A 20,936-nucleotide genomic window follows, 5' to 3' on the forward strand; every position below is an offset into this window, starting at 1 on the left:
AAAATGATTGCAATTGGTGTCATCTCCACTTGGTTGGAGTCATCGTTTCATTGGCACTTAAATGGCTTATTTCACCTGTAATTGGGATGTGAAATTCAAACTAAATGTTCTCTGAACCACCATGGCTTTCCTACCTTCTGATACTTAACCATACATTACATACATCTTACTGTTGTGACGTCCTGTTTTCAATTATACTAATGGTACGGTAGTCCAGCTGAAACAACTCCTTTTTGTTCTTTCCGTCTCTTGTCCCTTCCTAACTTCTTCCTCTCTCTCCTTCTGTAGGTACCAGATCGTGGTGGAGATCATTCAGGCCACCACTATCAGCAGCCTCCCCCAGCTGAAGAAACAGAAAGGTATGCCATGAACAACTCCTCCACTGCCTCTTGTGAACAACCTTTAGCTACAGGCTGTGTTCTAGACCGTATTCACAAAGCGTCAAGAGTAGGAGTGCTGATCTAGGATCAGGTCCCCCCCTGTCCATGTAATCTTATTTAATGTGAACTAAAAAGGAAAACTGATTCTAGATCAGCACTCCTACTCTGAGATGCTTTATGCGTACGGGTCCAGGCCTATAACATCTCTGACATCAATGGAGTTTGATGTTGCATCTATGACTAAGAGCTATGATTGACAGCTGGGCAGTTACCAAGGCGTCGTCACAGTGATTACCCAGAGAAATTAACCGGAAATTTCCCATGAGGCAAAGGTTCTTTATGAGCCAGTGAATGCATTAAAATGTTTCTCTCTCAGCAAGCTGCGACACTTTAATATTCTCTCTTTCTCAGCGAGCTGCGATGGGCAGTGGACTGGAAACTGACAGGCTAGAAGCTAAATGTCATTCACTGACTGATCTCTCACACAGCAGAAAGGAGAGGCTGCCGTTGTCAGTCTTCACCTTTTCTCATGAATTGAGCGATACGATTCAGAGAAAGAGGGGGGATGATTTGTATGTGATGAATGAGAAAGACATTGTGGCAACTCCAATGTGAGCTAAGAGCTGTTCACTTGATCCTCTGTCTCACCCCATCTGCCTCCCAGCCAGGCTTTCATTACCTCTGTACAGGGGGGAAATTGAGTTATGTTTGGAGAAGGGCAGATGATGTTTCCTCCACAACGTAGTGCGTCATGTTCTCATTCACCCTCCTCTGGTCCATCCAGAGACGTCATGTTGAAAATGGATGTAACATGAGTTGTCTGAATCATCCTAACACAGTAATGGGGATGGTGTGGAACTCAATAGTGTCAATTTGTCTGAAGGATTCATGTCCCATCTCCTGTCTGTCTGAGACCTGCAGGGTTCTCTTGTTCTCTGTCTGAGGGAGCTAGTTTTATTGGTCTCAATACAAGGTTGATAAAGAATCTATTCTCTCATCACTATGTGAAGGGCTGTGTCTTTGGTGTTCGCTTTGATTAACCTATCAAATCTTTGGATTAAAGTGTCTGTGTCCTCGGTGGTGGTGGTATTTAACTGGTCAACCGTATAAATATACTAAGATGTCCTCCAACAACTCGTCCCTACAGACAGTAAAGGGAAGGAGACTGCAGCCATGAAGGCTGACCTGCTCAGAGCACGCAACATGAAGCGCTACATCAACCAGCTGACTGTGGCCAAGAAGCAGTGTGAAAAACGCATCCGTCTCCTGGGGGGCCCCAACTACGAACAGCAGGAGGAGGGCTGCACGGACGAGGGAGAGGGACCCCAGAGTCAGAGGGTATGACTACACACACACAGTGCCCAGTGTTGATGTTTGGCTGGGGTTTATGTCAGTCTGTCTGCAGTCCTTCTGCTCTAAACCCTCTAAATCTAAAAAATCCTCAACTCTCTAATCACAAAAAAATGATATTGCTACGTGCGCTGAATACAACAGGTATAGACCTTATGGTGAAATGCTTACTTACAACCCCTTAACAAAGTTTTTTTTAAAAAGCAACACAATAAAATAACAGTAACGAGGCTATTTACAGGGAGTACCGAGTCAGTGTACAGGTTAGTCGAGGTAATATGTACATGTAGGTAGGGGTGCATAGATAATAAACAAAGAGTAGCAGCAGTGTAAAAAAAAAAAAGGGGGGGGGGGGGGGTCAATGATAATAGTCTGGGTAGCCATTTGATTAACTGTTCAGCAGTCTTAGAGCTTGGGGATAGAAGCTGATCAGAAGCCTTTTGGACCTAGACTTGGCGCTCCGGTACCCCTTGCCATGCGGTAGCAGAGAGAACTATCTATGACTAGGGTGGCTGGAGTCTTTGGCAATTTTTAGGGCCTTCCTCTGACACCGCCTGGTATAGAGGTCCTAGATGGCAGGAAGCTTGGCCACAGTGATGTACTGAGCCGTACGCTCTACCCTCTGTAGTGCCTTGCGGTCGGATGCGGAGCAGTTGCCATACCAGGTGGTGACGCAACCAGTTAGGATGCTCTCAATGGTGCAGCTGTAGAACAGTATTCTCACCTATGTGTTCCTTTTGTCCAGGTGGGAAAGGGCAGTGTGGAGTGCAGTAGAGATTGTGTCATCTGTGGATGTGTCGGGGTGGTATGCTAATTGGAGTGGGTCTAGGGTTTCTGAGATAATGTTGTTGATGTGAGCCATGACCAGCCTTTCAAAGCACTTCATGGCTACAGACGTGAGTGCTACGGGTTGATAGTCATTTAAGCAGGTTACATTGGTGTTCTTGGGCACAGGGACTATGGTGGTCTGCTTGAAACATGTAGGTATTACAGACTCAGTCAGAGACCGTTTGAAAATGTCAGTGAAGACACTTGCCAGTTGGTCAGCCATGCTTGGAGTACACGTCCTGGTAATCCCTCTAAACCAGGCGTGTCAAACTCATTCCATGTAGTGTCGGCTGGTCTTTGATTTTTTTACTTTCAATTAAGAACTCGACAACCAGGTCTGGGGAGTTCCTTACTAATTTGTGACCTTACTTCATCAATCAAGTAGAAGGGAGGAGTGAAAACGTGCAGACAGTCGGCCCTCCGAGGAATGAGTTTGAGTCATGCTCTAAACACTCTAAACTCTGACAAAGTGCCAGTAGCAGATCAAATCCTGTTTTATCACACGGCAGAACAGCCAAGACGGCAGAACAGCCAAGACGGCAGAACAGCCAAGACGGCAGAACAGCCAAGACGGCAGAACAGCCAAGACGGCAGAACAGCCAAGACGGCAGAACAGCCATGTGTTTGTTTGACAGTGTAATATCTACAGCACACACATACACTGAGCCCTTTGGCATTTCACAGTGAGGACTGTGTTGACATGCCCAGAGGTTCCCTATAGAGGATAATTACAGCAGGGAGAGGAAGACCTTATTGCCTCCCAGTTCATTACATTAGTTCATATTGTAACTGTATTTGAGTGTCATTAAACATTACTTTGACTCCTTTGCAGTCCCAGATGACTGAGCTTTAATGAATGTGGGCCTGGCATTCCCTTATCTGGAGTTCAGTGACTGATCGGATGGGGCTCTGGTCAAAGTAGTGCACTATGTAGAAAATGGGGTGGCATTTGGGATGCAGTCTGTGTCAGCCCACCCTGAACACCCCGTTGGAACATTGGCCCATTAGTCCCGTAACGACATGATGGCTGAGCTCGCAATGTTTTTGACGAGCACAGTGTCTGTATCTGGCAGTGCTGAATAACCCCAGGTCTCCTCACCACATTGAGTGATGCTCCACTCTGTACATTTTTGTTGTCACCTTTAAATTGGCTGGCTAACCTTCAAATCAATGGCATTTATTGACTGGCTGCCACCCTATTCTGATTGAGGGGTTGAGTTAAATGCGGAAGACACATTTCAGTTGAATGCATTGATGTACAACTGACTAGGTATCCCCCTTTCCCTATTCCCTACATAGTGGACTACTTTTGACCTTAGCCCTGTGTTTAAAGGTAGTGACCTATATAGGCAATTGGGTGCCATTTGGGATGCAGAGTCTGCTGTACTCTGGGGCCAGTATACAGGGTCCCTATGGTCATGAAAATCCTGGAAAAGTCATGACATTTTACAATTGCGTTTTCCAGCCCTCAGTTTTGGAATTTTATTTGAAGTATTTGTTAATGTAATTTATTTAGGCACAGTTTAAAAATGTATTTTATCAATCAAATAAAAATCTACATATCGGCATGATGCTTTGGCGCATGTGTGTTTAAGCGCATCACTTGCATGTGTGCACTACGAGTGGGATGTTTCCCAAGGACAGAGAGACTGCAACAGGTAGGCCTATCCTGTAAAATATGATCGAGAACAAACTAATAACTAATTAGGTAGCCAATTCAAAACATATTGTACCCTCTAGTTAATTTGAGCTATTATTATTATCATGTTTTAATGTTTTTGTCATATCCCCAAAAACCTTCCACAGACACTCGCGACTAAGGCCATACAAAGTTGATTAACATTTTTGAATGATTCATATGATTCTTTTCAACTGTTCTTTTTGACGAAACAAAGGATTCACTTCGCCGTTGTATTAGTTGGGATTCAGTTCAATCGAATCATGCGTCCCAAAATATTAATTTGTGAATCGCAAACAGTAATTTTAGGGGAGGTTGTTTTTATGTATCCTTTTGAATTATGTCACTTCAACTTGTTTTGTAGATACTTCTAGTCGATTTAGGCATCCAATGTAAGGGACATTGCAACAGAATACATTGCTAGTCAGCCTGCAAAGTAAACGTATCTAAGACTATGGTAGAAAATTTTAAATTAATTTTTTTTTATTTAACCATTATTTAACTAGGCAAGTCAGTTAAGAACAAATTGTTATTTACAATGTAAGCCTACCAAAAGGCCTCCTGTGGGGATGGGGCCTGGGATAGAGATATATATATAACGTTTTAATACAATATAAATATAGGACAGAACACACATCACAACAAGAAAGAGAACAACAACATAGCAAGGTAGCAGCACAACTTGGTAGTAGCACAAAACATGGTACAAACATTATTGGGCACAGACAACAGCACAAAGGTCAAGAAGGTAGAGACAACAATACACCACACATAAGAGTAAGAGTGTCCATGATTGAGTCTTTGAATTAAGAGATTGAGATAAAATTGTCCAGTTTGAGTGTTTGTTGCAGCTCGTTCTAGCTGCAGCGAACTGAAAAGAGGGGCGACCCAGGGATGTGTGTGTTTTGGGGACCTTTAACAGAATGTGACTGGCAGAACGGGTGTTGTATGTGGAGGATGAGGGCTGCAGTAGAGATCTCCAGATTTACATTTACATTTTAGTAATTTAGCAGACGCTCTTATCCAGAGCGACTTATAGTAGTGAATGCATACATTTCATACATTTTCTTCCTCCGTACTGGTCCCCCGTGGGAAACGAACCCACAACCCTGGCGTTGCAAACACCATGCTCTACCAACTGAGCCACACGGGACCAGATAGGGGGGAGTGAGGCCTAAGAGGGTTTTATAAATAAGCATCAACCAGTGGGTCTTGTGACGGGTTTATAGAGGAGTATTGAGTGCAGTGATGTGTCCTATAAGGAGCATTGGTGGCAAATCTGATGGCCGAATGGTAAAGAACATCTAGCCGCTCGAGAGCACACTTGCCTGCTGAGTTATAAATTATGTCTCTGTAATCTAGGATGGTCATCTGAATCAGGGTTAGTTTGGCAGCTGGGGTGAAAGAGGAGCAATTACGATAAACCAAGTCTAGATTTAACTTTAGCCTACAGCTTTAATATGTGCTGAGAGAAGGACAGTGCACTGTCTAGCCATACTCCCAAGTACTTGTATGAGGTGACTACCTCAATCTCTCAACCCTCAGAGGTAGTAATCACACCTGTGGGGAGAGGGTCATTCTTCTTACCAAACCACATGACCTTTTGTTTTGGAGGTGTTCAGAACAAGGTTAAGGGTAGAGAACTTGTTGGACACTAAGAAAGCTTTGTTGTAGAGCATTTAACACAAAATTTGGAGATGCCAGCTGAGTTTAAGACTGTATCATCTGCATATAAATGGATGAGAGAGCTTCCTACTGCCTGAGCTATGTTGTTGTGAATTGAGAAGAGCGTGGGGCCTAGGATTGAGCCTTGGGGTACTCCCCTGGTGACAGGCAGTGGCTGAGACAGCAGATTTTCTGACATTATACACTGCACTCTTTGAGCGCGTTAGTTAGCAAACCAGGCCAAAGACCCCTCGGAGACACCAATACTCCTTAGCCGGCCCACAAGAATGGAATGGTCTTCCGAATCAAAAGCTTTGGCCAAGTCAATAAATGGTCAGACAGCGACACATTCTTCCCTGCATTTAGCTGATATAGGGTGTAATCAGTTTCTATTGGACAACTTCAGGTATGTTTATCCCAGTTTCGCTCCATTTGCTTCCGTTTAAGAAACTTTTTCAACAGAATCGTTGGAATGAATACACCCCTGATCACACGTAAACACAGTTCACTTTTGTAGCAGCCACGTTGGATTCCTTTTTGCACCTATACACACTCCTCTCACCTTGTCCCTTCGCTTGTGGACTTCAAATAATGAAAATGTCTCTTGCTTCTCCATTTTGAGAAAAAATGAATTTGTTCAAAACTGTTGTCTTTCTCTCTGAGACAACTACTCACCACATTTTATGCGCTACAGTGCTAGCTAGCTGTAGCTTATGCTTTTCAGTACTAGATTCATTCTCTGATCCTTTTATTGGCTGGACAACATGTCAGTTCATGCTGCAAGAGCTCTGATAGGTTGGAGGACGTACTCCGGAAGTTGTCATAATTACTGTGTAAGTCTATGGAAGGGGGTGAGAACCATGAGCCTCCTATTTTTTTTATTGAAGTCAATGTACCCAGAGGAGGACGAAAGCTAGCTGTCGTCTGGCTACACCATGGCGCTACCCTACAGTGCTGTTGCAGCTACTGTAGCCCATCATTGCAAAATAGTGTGTTTAAATCAATTATTTGGTGACAAGATTATATTTAGTGTAGTTTTATCTAAAATGTTTGAGCAGGGCTGGATCAAAAGCCTCTATGTAAACCCCCTGTGTTCTGTCTGTTCACTGTAGATCCTCCAATTTGAAGAGATCATGTCTAACCCAGGGTTCCGGGAGCACTTCCGTGTCTACATGGAGCGAGTGGACAAGAGAGCTCTCATCAGCTTCTGGGAGCTAGTGGAGATGCTCAAGACTGCCAACAAGGTAAAGTTGTCACATCCTCCAAAAGCAAACGTTAAGCCAGTGTTAGTGACAACTGACATCATGTAAAATATCTCCGACAGGTAACATTACTCTGAGACTTGTGGTGAAACTGAATCTGTCTATTAAAGCTGAAAACCCAGTGCACATCCTGACTCGTTTTTTCCCAGAACGAGGTTCCCCAGCTGGTGGGGGAGATCTACCAGAACTTCTTTGTGGAGAGCAGGGAGATCCCGGTGGAGAAAGCCCTGTACAAGGAGATCCAGCAGACCCTGGTGGGGAACAAGGGCACGGACGTGTTCCACCGGATCCAGGGGGATGTGTATGAGACCATGAAGGAGCGCTACTACCCGTCCTTCCTGGTCTCTGACCTCTACGAGAGGCTCATCAGGAGAGAGGAGCAGCAGTGCAGCTCCCAGTCCAGCAGCGAGGACAAGGACGAAGGGGTAAGCTGGGAAGGGGACACACACTGGCGCAGATGTACACATACCAGCCAGCATATACGCCTGTGTGCTACAGTGTTGTCCGCAGAGTACCACAGTACGAGTCATAACCATAAAACCTAGCGGTCAAACAGGGAAATGGTTCCAATCATTTTTTGCACCATAAATGTTTTCTATAGGGAATTTTAGAAACACTTCAAATAAGAGCTGTGTTTCATGTAGGCTTACCCTGGCGTGACGTTTTGATAACCGTGTTAATCTCTCTAGGACAAAGTGACTTATCAATACATTCACATGTATTTACCACCCAAAAATGAAATGCTAATTATCAGCTAATATGGCTATCATAAAGAACTACAAATGCCATAATGATCTGGACGAGACTGCCGAATTGAGGCAAAGTTAAAAAAATATATATCTGGATTAACTATCTAATGTTAGCTAAATTTAGTAATGAATAAATTGGGAACATTTCTTTAAATAGACAATTCTGTGAACTGTCTTGTGCAAGTTTTAAATTGACACAATAACTGTTAGCAAAGGTGTCAGCTAGAGAGGATGTGCAGGAGCTTGCAGGGATTTGTAGTTTTACGTGATGTCTACTCTGCTAATTTGCTATTTCGAATCTGAGAGTAAATACAGGTGAATATATTGATAAGTCACCTTGTCTGAGAGAGATTTACATGGTTATCAAAACGTCACGCCAGGGTGAGCCTACACAAAACACAGCCCTTTTTTTAAGTGTAAAGTCCCCTATGGGTAGAATTTGTGCTGGAAAAACAATTGGAACCATTTCCCTGTTTGACTGCTAGGTTTCTTGGGGTATTATGACACCTCCACTGTGGGGCTCTATTAGCATTGTGGCAAATTCATCCACGTATTATCACCATCATCTAAACCTCCACCTCTGCACAGCTCCAGGTTCTGGAGGGAGGGGAGGAGGCGCTGGACGAGGGCACTAAAGGCATCAATGAGCAGGCCAGCTACGCTGTCAACAAGCTGCGCCAGCTCTACGACAAGCTGGAGTACAAACGTCAGGCCCTGGGCTCCATCCAAAATGCCCCCAAGCCAGACAAAAAGGTATCCCACTACACCGTTCAGCTGCTATTGTTTCAATGCATGGTGAATGTGTTTTGGAAGGTGTGTTTTTATGAAATCTGATATTGAGTGTACCCTCAAGGTTGCATCCTCTCTATTTATGGTTACTTGACGAATACAAAAGCCCATCATTGACTGTGCTGCTGTCATTTACCTGCAGGCCAAGCACACTTTTTCTACCTCTCTGTCTGTGTGTTGGCATTCATAAAGAACCCATAAATTTTTCCCTGAAAGAATGTCTGCCCCTGCCTGTAAAACAAGCAGCCCTTGACAACTGACATTGATTGAACAGCCACCTTTAAATCAAATGTATTTGTCACATGCTTCATAAACAACATGTGTAGACTAACAATGAAATGCTTACTTACGGGTCCATCCCAACAATGCAGAGAGGGAAAAAAATAAAGATAAATAATATATCTTGTATTAAATCAAACTTTATTTGCCACATGCCCCGAATACAGCAAGCGTAGACTTTACCGTGAAATGCTTACTTACAAGCCCTTAACCAACAGTGCAGTTCAAGAACATATTTACCAAGTAGGCTAAAATAACAATAACAATAACGAGGCTATATACAGGGGGCACCGGTACCGAGTCAGTGTGCAGGGGTACAGGCTAGTTGAGGTAATCTGTACATGTAGGTGGGGGCGAAGTGACTATGCATAGGTAACAAACAAACAATGAGTAGCAGCAGTGTACGAGAGGGGGGATGTGTCAATGTAAATTGTCCGGTGGTGATTTTTATGAATTGTTCAGCAGTCTAATGGCTTGGGGGTAGAAGCTGTTGAGGAGCCTTTTGGTCCTAGACTTGGCGCTCTGGGACCGCTTACCGTGCGGTAGCAGAGAAAACAGTCTATGACTTGGGTGACTGGAGTCTGACAATTTTATGGGCTTTCCTCTGACACCGCCTATTATATAGGTCCTGGATGGCAGGAAGCTTGGCCCCAGTGATGTACTGGGCCGTTCGCACTACCCTCTGTGGTGCCTTACGGTCAGATGCCGAGCAGTTGCCATACCAGGCGGTGATGCAACCTGTCAGGATGCTCTCGATGGTGCAGCTGTAGAACCTTTTGAGGATCTGAGGACCCATGCCAAATCTTTTCAGTCTCCTGAGGGGGAAAAGTTTTTGTCGTGCCCTCTTCACAACTGTCTTGGTGTGTTTGGACCATGATAGTTCGTTGGTGATGTGGACACCAAGGAACTTGAAACTCTCGACCTGCTCCACTACAGACCCGTCGATGTTAATGGAGGCCTGTTCGACCCGGCCTTTTCCTGTAGTCCACGATCAGCTCCTTTGTCTTGCTCACATTGAGGGAGAAGTTGTTGTCCTGGCACCACACTGCCACTTCTCTGACCTCCTCCCTATAGGCCATCTCATCGTTGTCGGTGATCAGGCCTACAACTGTTTTGTCGTCAGCAAACTTAATGATAGTGTTGGAATCGTGTTTGGCCACGCTGTCGTGGGTCAACAGGGTATCTGGGAGGATGCTGTTGATGTGAGCCATGACCAGCCTTTCAAAGCACTTCATGGCTACTGAAGTGAGTGCCACGGCGGTAATCATTTAGGCAGGTAACCTCCGCTTCCTTGGGCACAGGGACTATGGTGGTCTGCTTGAAACATGTCTGTATTACAGACTCGGTCAGGGAGAGGTTGAAAATGTCAGTGAAGACACTTGACAGTTGGTCCGTGCATGCTTTGAGTACATGTCCTGGTAATCCGTCTGGCCCAGCGGCTTTGTGAATGTTGACCTGTTTTAAAGATTTTGTTCACATCGGCTACCAAGAGCGTTATCACACAGTCATCCAGAACAGCTGGTGCTTTCGTGCATGCTTCAGTGTTGCTTGCCTCAAAACGAGCATAAAAGGCATTTAGCTCGTCTGGTAGGCTCGCGTCACTGGGCAACTCGAGTCTGGGTTTCCCTTTTGTAGTGCATAATAGTTTGCAAGTCCTGCCACATCCGATGAGCGTCAGTGCCGGTGTAGTAGGATTCAATCTTAATCCTGTATTGACGCTTTGCCTGTTTGATGGTTCGTCTGAGGGCATAGCGGGACTTCTTATAAGCGTCCGGATTAGTCTCCCGCTCCTTGGTACTGTGCATGAGACACAGTTGGTACTCTGTTTGGGTTAGATCCATCTTTTGAGGTGTGTGTGTGTGCGCGCTGTCCTCTCTCAGATTGTGTGTAAACTGAAGGAGGAGATTGGGGCCATGGAGAAGGAGCACAGTGACCTGCAGCTGCACATCTCCCGCACAGACTGGTGGTGTGAGAACTTGGGCTCCTGGAGGGCCCTCATCACAACAGCTGAGGTGAGTGAGACAAACACACACACAGCTCCATCCCAACTCTTAGTCATTGACTGTGTTCCAGTGATATGGCAGCAGTGAGCTCTCTGGTCTCCTGTGTCCAGGGCTCCAGTACCTCAGGCCAAACTCGAAACAGATAAAACCCTGATCTGAGAGCAACGAGCCAGAGAGAAATGATAGCATCTGCACCTTCCGGAACCTTTATTACACACCACACTAATGACAAAGCTTATGTCTAGTCTAGATGGATGAGAGAGAGGTAGGAGCTCAGACTGAGGAAGAAAATACAAAACTGAAAGGAGGGATAAAATGGTCCCAGTCATCATTTGTATGGTGTTATTGATTGGACTACAGATGTAGGATCTTAATTTGATCATCCGGTTGCAGAAGAACTGGCCTGCAATGCAGGAAATGTAAAACGTTTAGTGTATTTGAGGTTTAAAAAGGCTTCTGAAGTTTTTAATTTCCACTATGACATTTGAGACTTAATTTTTTTCCCCTTAGGAAAAAATATATGAACCCCTACAAAAATCTCCACGAATGATATTATTATTCACATTACCTGTTGCTGTAGGATTATTTTCCCGCTGTAGCAAACTGGCTCAAATATAAGGTCCTACATCTGTACATTGTATGAGATGAGATCGCCTTTTATCGCCTTCAAATCACATTGTATTTCTCACATGCGCCGAATACAACAGGTATACAACAACCTTACTGTGAAATCCTTACCAACAATGCAATTTTAAGAAGGTGAGAAACGTGCTAAAAGGAAAAATGGCAACACAATAAAATAACAATGACGAGGCTATATACAATTTAAGCTGTTCGGGTATGTGGAAGGACGAGGGCCTCATTTGCATATTACTCCTCACGCTTCATTTAGTCTGGGAGACACGCTTTGATTAATGCTTTGTCTGTTAATTGGCTGTGAAATGTCTAAACACAGGAGGACGGAAAGAACACCACTCTCCAAAGTTCACTCTGAACAATCCCCCTCCAAGGCCTAATGCTATGCTGCTAAGCTAATAGCCATGTCGGATTCTGCTCAGCCAAAAGCAAATTTGTGTTTGTAGTGACGTTCAATTAAGCATGGTAGTATTGTCTCCAATTCTTCATTATGGTAATGAGCTAGTCAGCCAACCTTTTAAAGATGTCCTTTAGTCAGAGTTAATTTGTTCTTATCATTGGAGTGTTTTCTTAGCATGCCCTCACTGATACAGTATATTAAATTGTATTTGTCACATGCGCCGAATACAACAGATGTACACCTTACAGTGAAATGCTTACTTACAAGCCCTTAAACAACAATGCCGTTTAAAAAATACAAAAATAATTAAGAATAACAAATAATTAAAGAGCAGCAGTAAAATGGCAATAGCGAGGCTATATACAGAGGGTACCGGTTACTCGAGGTAATATGTAGGTGGAGTTATTAAAGTGACCTATGCATAGATAATAAGAGTAGTATACTAATTGATACAGTGACTGTTCTTTAGGGATGGGAATTGCCTGGGACCTCAAGATACAACATTATCACCATACTTAGGTGCCGATACGATATGTATTGCGATTCTCCCGAAAGTGTGGAGGCGGCAGGTAACCTAGTTGTTAAGAGCGTTTGAATCACCAAGCCGGCAAGGTGGAAAAATCTGCCCTTGAAAGGCAGTTAGTCCCCAAAAACTCCGCCCCATCTCTGATTCAGAGGGTTTGGGTTAAATGCGAAAGATACATTTGGGTTGAATGCATTGTTGTGCAACTGACTAGGTATTCCCTTTCCCTTCACTATTCAATATGTATTGACAACTGACTAGCTATCCCCTCTCTCTTCACGATTCAATTTGTATTGACAACTGACTTGCTATCCCCTGTCCCGTCATAATTTCAATATGTATTGCGATTTGATACTGCTATTTCTAGTTCCAAACATGTTGCTCACTATATGTCGTCTGCAGAGAGACGAGAGCCATGATAAAAACAAGTTTTGATCGTCATCCAAAAACATGACAGACATTGGATGAGTATAAAATTGTAATATCTTCGGCTGTGAGTGATGGGGAAAAAATCTGCCTCACCTACAATTATTTGAATAACTCAATGGATGTTTTGTGCATTAAAGTGAGGACTAAAGTGTCTGATTGGGAATTTTCAAATCTGACATCTATGTGACAGTGTATGGAAATGGTGTTTCTTGGCTGGGCGTCAGTTAAACTGCAGTACCGAAGCAAAACTGTAGGAGCTTCTAGACCAGAACCCTGGCCCCTTGGTTCAGACAGATCCATCTCAGAGAGGCTCAGCTCATGAGTTACATGAGCAGAAGATTTTAATTTAGAATGGAAAATTAATATGTTTATGAAACAAATGTTGGTACATCGATTCGTTCTCTAATCAAATTGCATCTCACCGAATCGTTTCAAACTAAAACGTATCGTTCCTGTATTGGAGCTCATGTTTCTAGATATTTATCGAATCATCTTGAAAGGGAAAGATGCACATCACTAGAACACTGGTTCCCAACCTTTTCAACTGTGACACACCTTGATGTGATAAAAGATTCTCTGGTGCAATTTATTTGATTTTTTTTGAACATTTTATTTAACTAGGCAAGTCAACTTCTTTGGGATCGGTGTCCCTTCCACAGGACGGTTGAGCTAACGTAGGCTAATGCGATTAGCATGAGGTTGTAAGTAACAAGAAAATATCCCAGGACATAGACATATCTGATATTGGCAGAAAGCTTAAAGTCTTGTTAATCTAACTGCACTGTCCAATTTACAGTAGCTATTACAGTGAAAGAATACCATGCTATTGTTTGAGGAGAGTGCACAATTTTGAACATGAAAAGTTATTAATAAACAAATTAGGCACATTTGGGCAGTCTTGATACAATTTTTTTTAACAGAAATGCAATGGTTCATTGAATCAGTCTAACACTTTGCATATATACTGATGCCATCTAGTGGCCAAAATCTAATTTGCACCTGGGCTGTAATAATATATTACGACCTTTCTCTTGCATTTCAAAGAAGATGGTACAAAATAACTTTTTTTTTTTTTTTCTCTTTGTATTATCTTTTACCAGATCTATTGTGTTATATTCTACTACATTCCTTTCACATTTCCATAAACTTCCGTGTTTCCTTTCAAATGGTACCAAGAATATGCATATCCTTGCTTCAGGGTCTGAGCTACAGGCAGTTAGATTTGGGTATGTCATTTTAGGCGAAAATTGAAAAAAAATGGGCTAATCCTTAAGAGCGTCCCGCAAATATCCAATAGAAAGAAAAACATAAAATAGGTCTTACTTTTGAATGGAAAGGTCTAGAAATAAGCAGTTTTCTACTTTGTAAAGTTGGAAGCCACTCCGTTTGTTTCTATTGCAGAGGTTGGGGTACTGCTAACACTAATCCGAATTGCCTGTGCTAATGGAAAAGTAAAATTGTACAAATTACTTTACTCATGATGCACACCCCTCAAATGTAACAACAGCTGGAGCGCACCTGACTTGAAGCAACCATCCAGATGTAACCATGTGCCATTCAATGTATGATTTGATTTTCTTTCTGCACGGGTGTTTCTAAGTCAACCCAGCACACTGGTTCAAAAACCACTGCCCTAGAGAACAAGCTATAGGAGGAAAAATATTGGAGTTTTGGCTCAGGTACAGCCGACTAACGCTACCTACCAAAAAGTCTTGATTTTTTTTTTTCACATTTTGTTCAGTTAGACTTTTTCTAAAATGGATTACATGTGTTTTTTTTCTCATCAATCTACACACAATAGCCCAATAATGACAAAGCGAAAACATGTTTTTATACATTTTTGCCAATGTATTAAAAATATAAACATCTATTCAGACCGTTTACTATGAGACTCAGAATTGAACACCGGTGCATCCTGTTTCCATTGATCATCCTTGATGTTTCTAAACTTGATTGGAGTCCACCTGTGGTAAATTCAATTGGATTGCACATGATTTGGAAAGGCACACACCTGTCTGTATAAAGTCCCACAGTTGACCGTGCACATCAGAGCAAAAATCAAGCCATGAGGTCCCCTGCCCCCCCAAACAAAAATAAAAAGCACCATTCTGCACTAACTGTAATTTTTATTCTGACATTTGGAACAACACAAATAAATAATTATAACATTTAAAACTATGTAACAAAGACAAATAGAAACAGATTTGTGTTGATTTGGTACTCGAGCATCAATACATTACCCATCCCCCAACACTGTCAACCAAGAGTCAAGACTAAACCAATTCACCTTGGTGGTGTGCAGACTGGTTTTATATTATTCTTAACAATTTCGCACAAACCAGAAAAAAATGCAACAATATGTCTGTGAAACTACATATTCACAGTATTATGAATGAATTGTGGTTTATTTGGTAGAATTTCGTAGTGTGACTGATTTTTACTAGTACTGCATTAGTTGCATTAGTAGTGTACAAAGTTAGAGGTGCGCTATTTGATAGATTCCCTACCTCAGGCTTCCATTGGGGAGACCTGTGGTCAACCTACCCCGCCCCCTCGCCATCTCATACTTCTGAGTGGGAGACCTTCCCAGGAAGTAGCCTGCCTAGCTCACAAACTAGAAACAGGGCGCCCACTCCGACAAGGTTAATTGACCCACAGTCCCACATGGTGACATGATATTATTGACGTGACGTGCAAAGTACACCTTGCTTTCAGTACACCTTGCTCTCACCCTACTGTAACCATTGACCATTGTCTTGGAATTATTCTTACCATAAGATAGACTTTTAGATTTCTTTAATTATTACAATAATGGAGCATTAACGGTCACTCAATGGTGATTGTTGAAAGCCCAACGAGCAGAGTTGGGTTACAACCTTTATAGCAAAGTACATCCTCCTGAGTCTTCGTGACAAACAACAGATGTGTGGATTGGCTCTGGAGGTGAAGTTTTGTATGTCAGAAAGGAGTAACCCCCCAGCCAGATTGCATTTGCTGTGAAGACTGTTCTAATTGTATAGGATCCAGGGTTTGGCCCCAAAGACAAGGTTATTCTTATCAGCTGTGCGTACCGGAGACCTCTCCTCCCTGGTACCTCATAGTACACAAACACCAATTCATTCTTTGGAATGCAGGCTGTAGGTTTTTTCACCAAGACATCATAAATCAATTGCCAGTGCCAAGCCCCAGAGGCCCAACTCCACAGATGAGAGAGTACTGAGAAACCTTATTCGATGCATAAACAATATTAAAACATAATCTTGTAATTTTCTACCATACCACACTCTGACCACTTGGTCTCACTCTACTGTAGCCATTGACCATACTCTCTGACCATGTTGTGACTCTGTGTCCACAACTCATTCTTTGCAGTGAAATAAAGGGAAATGATTCCCACTGTGCCCCCTATCCCCCACCAGGCAGTAGAGGAGAATGGAGAGCAGATGCCTTGCTACTGCGTCTCAGTGAGCCTGCTGGAGGGAGATGACTCTAAGAACAGCCGCTGGAGCGTCACCAGGAAGCTCATAGAGTTCCAGGCCCTGCACCGAAAACTGACTGAGGTAAAGGATCCTCCATGCCAATGTTGCTGCCTGCCTAGCTAGCGTCTCTGACTCACCCTCTGTCTGTCCCCCAACAGCCTTTTAATTACCACAGTCCTGCATTGCTACATCACAGCTGTTTGTTTCAAATATCACTGCCTGCCATCAGATAATCACCCTAACAATGCTTCCACCGGCCGGTTGCCGTGGAGATGGAGTGAGTCACCATGCCACTGCATTTCATGAGGTGCTACAAACAACGAGACTTGAAGACTGAACATAACCCCTCTTGTTCTCTCTCTCTCTTTGATTTTATATTCTTTATGCAGTGTTTCCCTACCTTGAAAAAAGTCCAGCTTCCCTCCGTCAGTAAACTGCCATTCAAGTCAATTGACCAAAAATTCCTTGAAAAGTCCAAAAACCAGCTCAACAGCTTTTTACAAGTAAGTCACTCTCTGCCAACACGGGTTCAACCACACATCATAGTGAAAACGTCACTCAAATCAGTGTTTTGTTTATGTGGAAGGCATTTCTCCGTATCGGTCTCCTAAGGGCATAATTTTTCAGAACAGGAGATGTAATTTGAATTGATGATGTCACATATAGCTACCATTGGGAGCTCAGGTAGTTTGTTTCCTCATTTCAAAATTGTTCTGTCTGATAGGAAATGAAAATGTATTATTGGAATGGCTCGTTTCTGCTGTTCTCACGGCATGTCGATTGGCCATCAGGATTTCAAGCTAGGCTCTTTCAATGTCGGGAGACTGAAAAATGAGACAACCACAATGTACTCAGTTTGGAGATGAGTTTGAGATGAAATTGAGCACATTCTTTAGAAGCTTTTACAACAATGTTAGTTATGATGGTGATGGAAAGGCTTTACTATTACAAGAATGATGAGGATTTTGTTTGTTTGTCTCATTGATTTGCACTAGTCAGGTTCCAATGTTGTTAGTATCGATTGTGTCTCAAATGGCACCCTATTCCCAAGATATATACTTTTTAAGCGTTGTTTCCATTGAACGTGCCATACAAATGAAGACATTTTAATTCATTATATGAAGAGTGCCTTGGTCCTCCTTTCTTTTTGATGACCAATATAGTGCACTACTTTTGACCAGAGCCTTTGGGAATAGTATGCCTTTTGGGATGTAGCCCAGACTCCAACTCTGGCCCTGTCATTTGGGACACAGCTGTTTTCTCCACCGTGTATAGAAAATGCTGACAGACGAGCGGATGTGTCAGAGTGAGGCGCTTTATGCCTTCCTCAGCCCCTCCCCAGAGCACCTGAAGGTCATGGACATCCACAAGAAATCCTCCTTCTCCCTGGCCTCCTTCCTGGAGAGACTGTCTGGAGACTTCTTCTCACACACCGAGGTTAGTAAGCACCATCACATCAGGTGACCTGGCTGGCTTGGGTGGTGGGACTAACACGTGTGTGTGTGTGTGTGTGTGTGTCTACAAACATGTCTATATCCTTTTAGTCTCTCTCACAAAGCGAGACACACACACACTAACTCCTTTTTCCCCACCAGGAGGAGGCGGAGGATGACAGTGACCTATCTGACTATGGAGACGAGGCTGATGGGAAGAAAGACGCTCTGGCTGAACCCTGCTTCATGCTCATAGGAGAGATCTTTGAGCTCAGAGGAAGTGAGTGGAACCTCTACGCTATGGCTGCATCCCAAATGACACCCTATTCCCTTTATAGTGCACTATTTTTGAGAGGGCCCTGGTCAAAAGCAGTGCACTGTAAAAGGAATAGAGTGCCATTTGGGGGACACTACACTGTAATTTTCACCTCAGTAGACTGAGTGTGTGGTTTGTGTATGTTATGAGGAGTTATGTCTGTGTTTTTTAAATCAAATGAATTGCCCAAAGCAATTTTGAAAGGGATAGATTATATCCTTGTTTGTTGTTATTGGAAACTAACTTTGTTAATGGATCTGTTATTTAATCCAGTCACCTCTTGCTATCAGCCTGGCACTCTGTGATATTGTTTGTCTTCCTTTATTCTCAGTGTTTAAATGGGTACGAAAAACTCTAATTGCACTAGTTCAAGTCACGTTTGGAAGGACCATAAACAAGTAAGCATCACTTTCTTTTTATAAAAATGTTTTCAGATTTCTGCTCTTATTTCCTGCCAGTGTGTGAAGCAAAGAGCACACACAGATCTGGGAAGAGGCTAGGTTTGTTAAGGTCTATATCAGTGGGCCCCACGGACCGGTCTCATATAGACAAAATTTTCCCGGACCGGCTGTCGGAATATCAATTAGGCCTAGAAGTTTAGTATAGCCGCTTTTTCATAACATATTAGTTTAAGTAGAAACATAAAAACATAAAGTGCATATTTTTCTCTAATCATATAATAAAAACATTGCAACTCACCATGTTGCTGAATCAGTGGGAGCCCTGAGCTTGTTTCCCAGCAACAAGATGGTCCCATCTAGGGGTGATGGGAGACAGTGACACCCGAAGGGTGTTCCATATGTCCAGTCTACTCCGTAATTTTGTTTGTTGCCATCATTGCGGAAAACCCCGCTTCGCAGAGATTGGATGTTGGAAATGGAAGGAACGTTTTCAGTGCTTTTGTGGCTCTCTCAGGATATTCAGCCTTGATTTTAATCCAGGAGGTCGGCAGAGATGAAGTTATCTCAAACATACTTTTAAGGCCACCGTCATTTACAACCTCAAGGATTTGATCTACTTCCTGCACGGACATGGACGATTCACCTGGGACGTTCATAAATGGGTCGCTGATCCATTCCTTCGCACTTCGTGGGTCTTTGGTGGTTGGGAAGTAACGCTCAAACTCCATTGACAGCAAAGCTAGGTGATCTCGCACCAGCTGGGAGAAAGACGTCTCAGTCGCTCCCAAAATCCCTGCTAATGTTTGGAACATGTTAAATATGCCCCTGTCCACTCGCCGTCCCCACAGTTCCAGTTTGGCTTTGAATGCAGCCACTTTATCTGCGAACTTCAAGACAGTTGTCCTTCTCCCCTGAAGTGACAGATTGAGCAAGTTGAATATGTCGCACAGGTAAGCCAGTTTTGCGACCCATTCCTTGTCATTGAAATGTGCTGCCAGTGGTGACTTTTGTTTTCTAAAAGAAATCTCTGCAGCGGCTCTCGTAACTCAAACACTGGCAAGCGATCTCCCCCTGGATAGCCATCTGACTTGTGTATAAGAAAAGGCATTTGTGCTCTGCGTCTATTTCTTCACAAAGCTGCCCAAACAGATGTGAGTTAAGGGCGTGTGATTTGATAACTTGAATAACATAATTCAGTACGACATTAAATTCAGGTGCCATTTTTCAGCTAGCCAGCATTTCTCTGTGAATGGCACAGTGCGTAGACTCACATTCAGGCGTAACCTCTTTAACACGGGTAGTGAAACCAGACAGCTGTCCAGTCCCATCCGTGTGTACGCCAACACAGAATGACCAATCAAATTTTCCTGACATGTACAGTCGTGACCAAAAGTTTTGAGAATGACACAAATATTAATTTTCAGTCTGCTGCCTCCGTTTGTATGATGGCAATTTGCATATACTCCAGAATGTTATGAAGAGTGATCAGATGAATTGCAATTAATTGCAAAGTCCCCATTTGCCATGCAAATGAACTGAATCCTGTATTTCAGCCCTGCCACAAAAGGACCAGCTGACATCATGTCAGTGACTCTCTCGTTAACACAGGTGTGAGTGTTGACGAGGACAAGGCTGGAGATCACTCTGTCATGCTGATTGAATTCGAATAACAGACTGGAAGCTTCAAAAGGAGGGTAGTGCTTGGTATCATTGTTCTTCCTCTGTCAGCCATGGTTACTTGCAAGGAAACGCGTGCCGTCATCATTGCTTTGGACAAAAAGGGCATCACAGGCAAGGATATTGCTGACAGTAAGATTGCACCTAAATAAACCATTTATCGGATCATCAACAACTTTGAGGAGAGTGGTTCAATTGTTGTGAAGAAGGCTTCAGGGTGCCCAAGAAAGTCCAGCAAGCGCCAGGACCGTCTCCTAAAGTTGATTCAGCTGCGGGATCGGGGCACCACCAGTACAGAGCTTGCTCAAGAATGGCAGCAGGCAGGTGTGAGTGCATCTCCACGCATAGTGAGGCGAAGACTTTTGGAGGATGGCCTGGTGTCAAGAAGGGCAGCAAAGAAGTCACTTCTCTCCAGGAAAAACATCAGGGACAGACTGATATTCTGCAAAAGGTACAGGGATTGGACTGCTGAGGACTGGGGTAAAGTCATTTTCTCTGATGAATCCCCCTTTCCGATTGTTTGGGGCATCCGGAAAAAGCTTGTCCGGAGAAGACAAGGTGAGTGCTACCATCAGTCCTGTGTCATGCCAACAGTAAAGCATCCTGAGACCATTCATGTGTGGGGTTGCTTCTCAGCCAAGGGACTGGGCTCACTCACA

General features: G+C 43.4%; 1 protein-coding gene across 2 annotated transcripts in view; it reads left to right on the forward strand.

Annotated features, from left to right (window-relative positions):
* Positions 1–20,936, forward strand: part of snx25 (sorting nexin 25) — a 51,323-nt gene that overhangs the window by 24,453 nt on the left and 5,934 nt on the right. Inside the window, exons 6-16 of one of the 2 annotated variants that reach the window (XM_014212787.3) lie at positions 289–359; positions 1,528–1,718; positions 7,014–7,145; positions 7,313–7,588; positions 8,501–8,665; positions 10,861–10,992; positions 16,391–16,531; positions 16,840–16,953; positions 17,726–17,887; positions 18,046–18,163; positions 18,531–18,597. In XM_014212787.3, coding sequence (XP_014068262.1) covers positions 289–359; positions 1,528–1,718; positions 7,014–7,145; positions 7,313–7,588; positions 8,501–8,665; positions 10,861–10,992; positions 16,391–16,531; positions 16,840–16,953; positions 17,726–17,887; positions 18,046–18,163; positions 18,531–18,597 — 1,569 coding nt within the window. The remainder of the gene's footprint in view (positions 1–288; positions 360–1,527; positions 1,719–7,013; positions 7,146–7,312; positions 7,589–8,500; positions 8,666–10,860; positions 10,993–16,390; positions 16,532–16,839; positions 16,954–17,725; positions 17,888–18,045; positions 18,164–18,530; positions 18,598–20,936) is intronic. The other variant, XM_014212788.3, reaches the window with a different exon arrangement.

The sequence above is a fragment of the Salmo salar genome, chromosome 09, assembly GCF_965601325.2.
Source record: "Salmo salar chromosome 09, fSalSal1, whole genome shotgun sequence".
Lineage (NCBI taxonomy): Eukaryota > Metazoa > Chordata > Actinopteri > Salmoniformes > Salmonidae > Salmo > Salmo salar.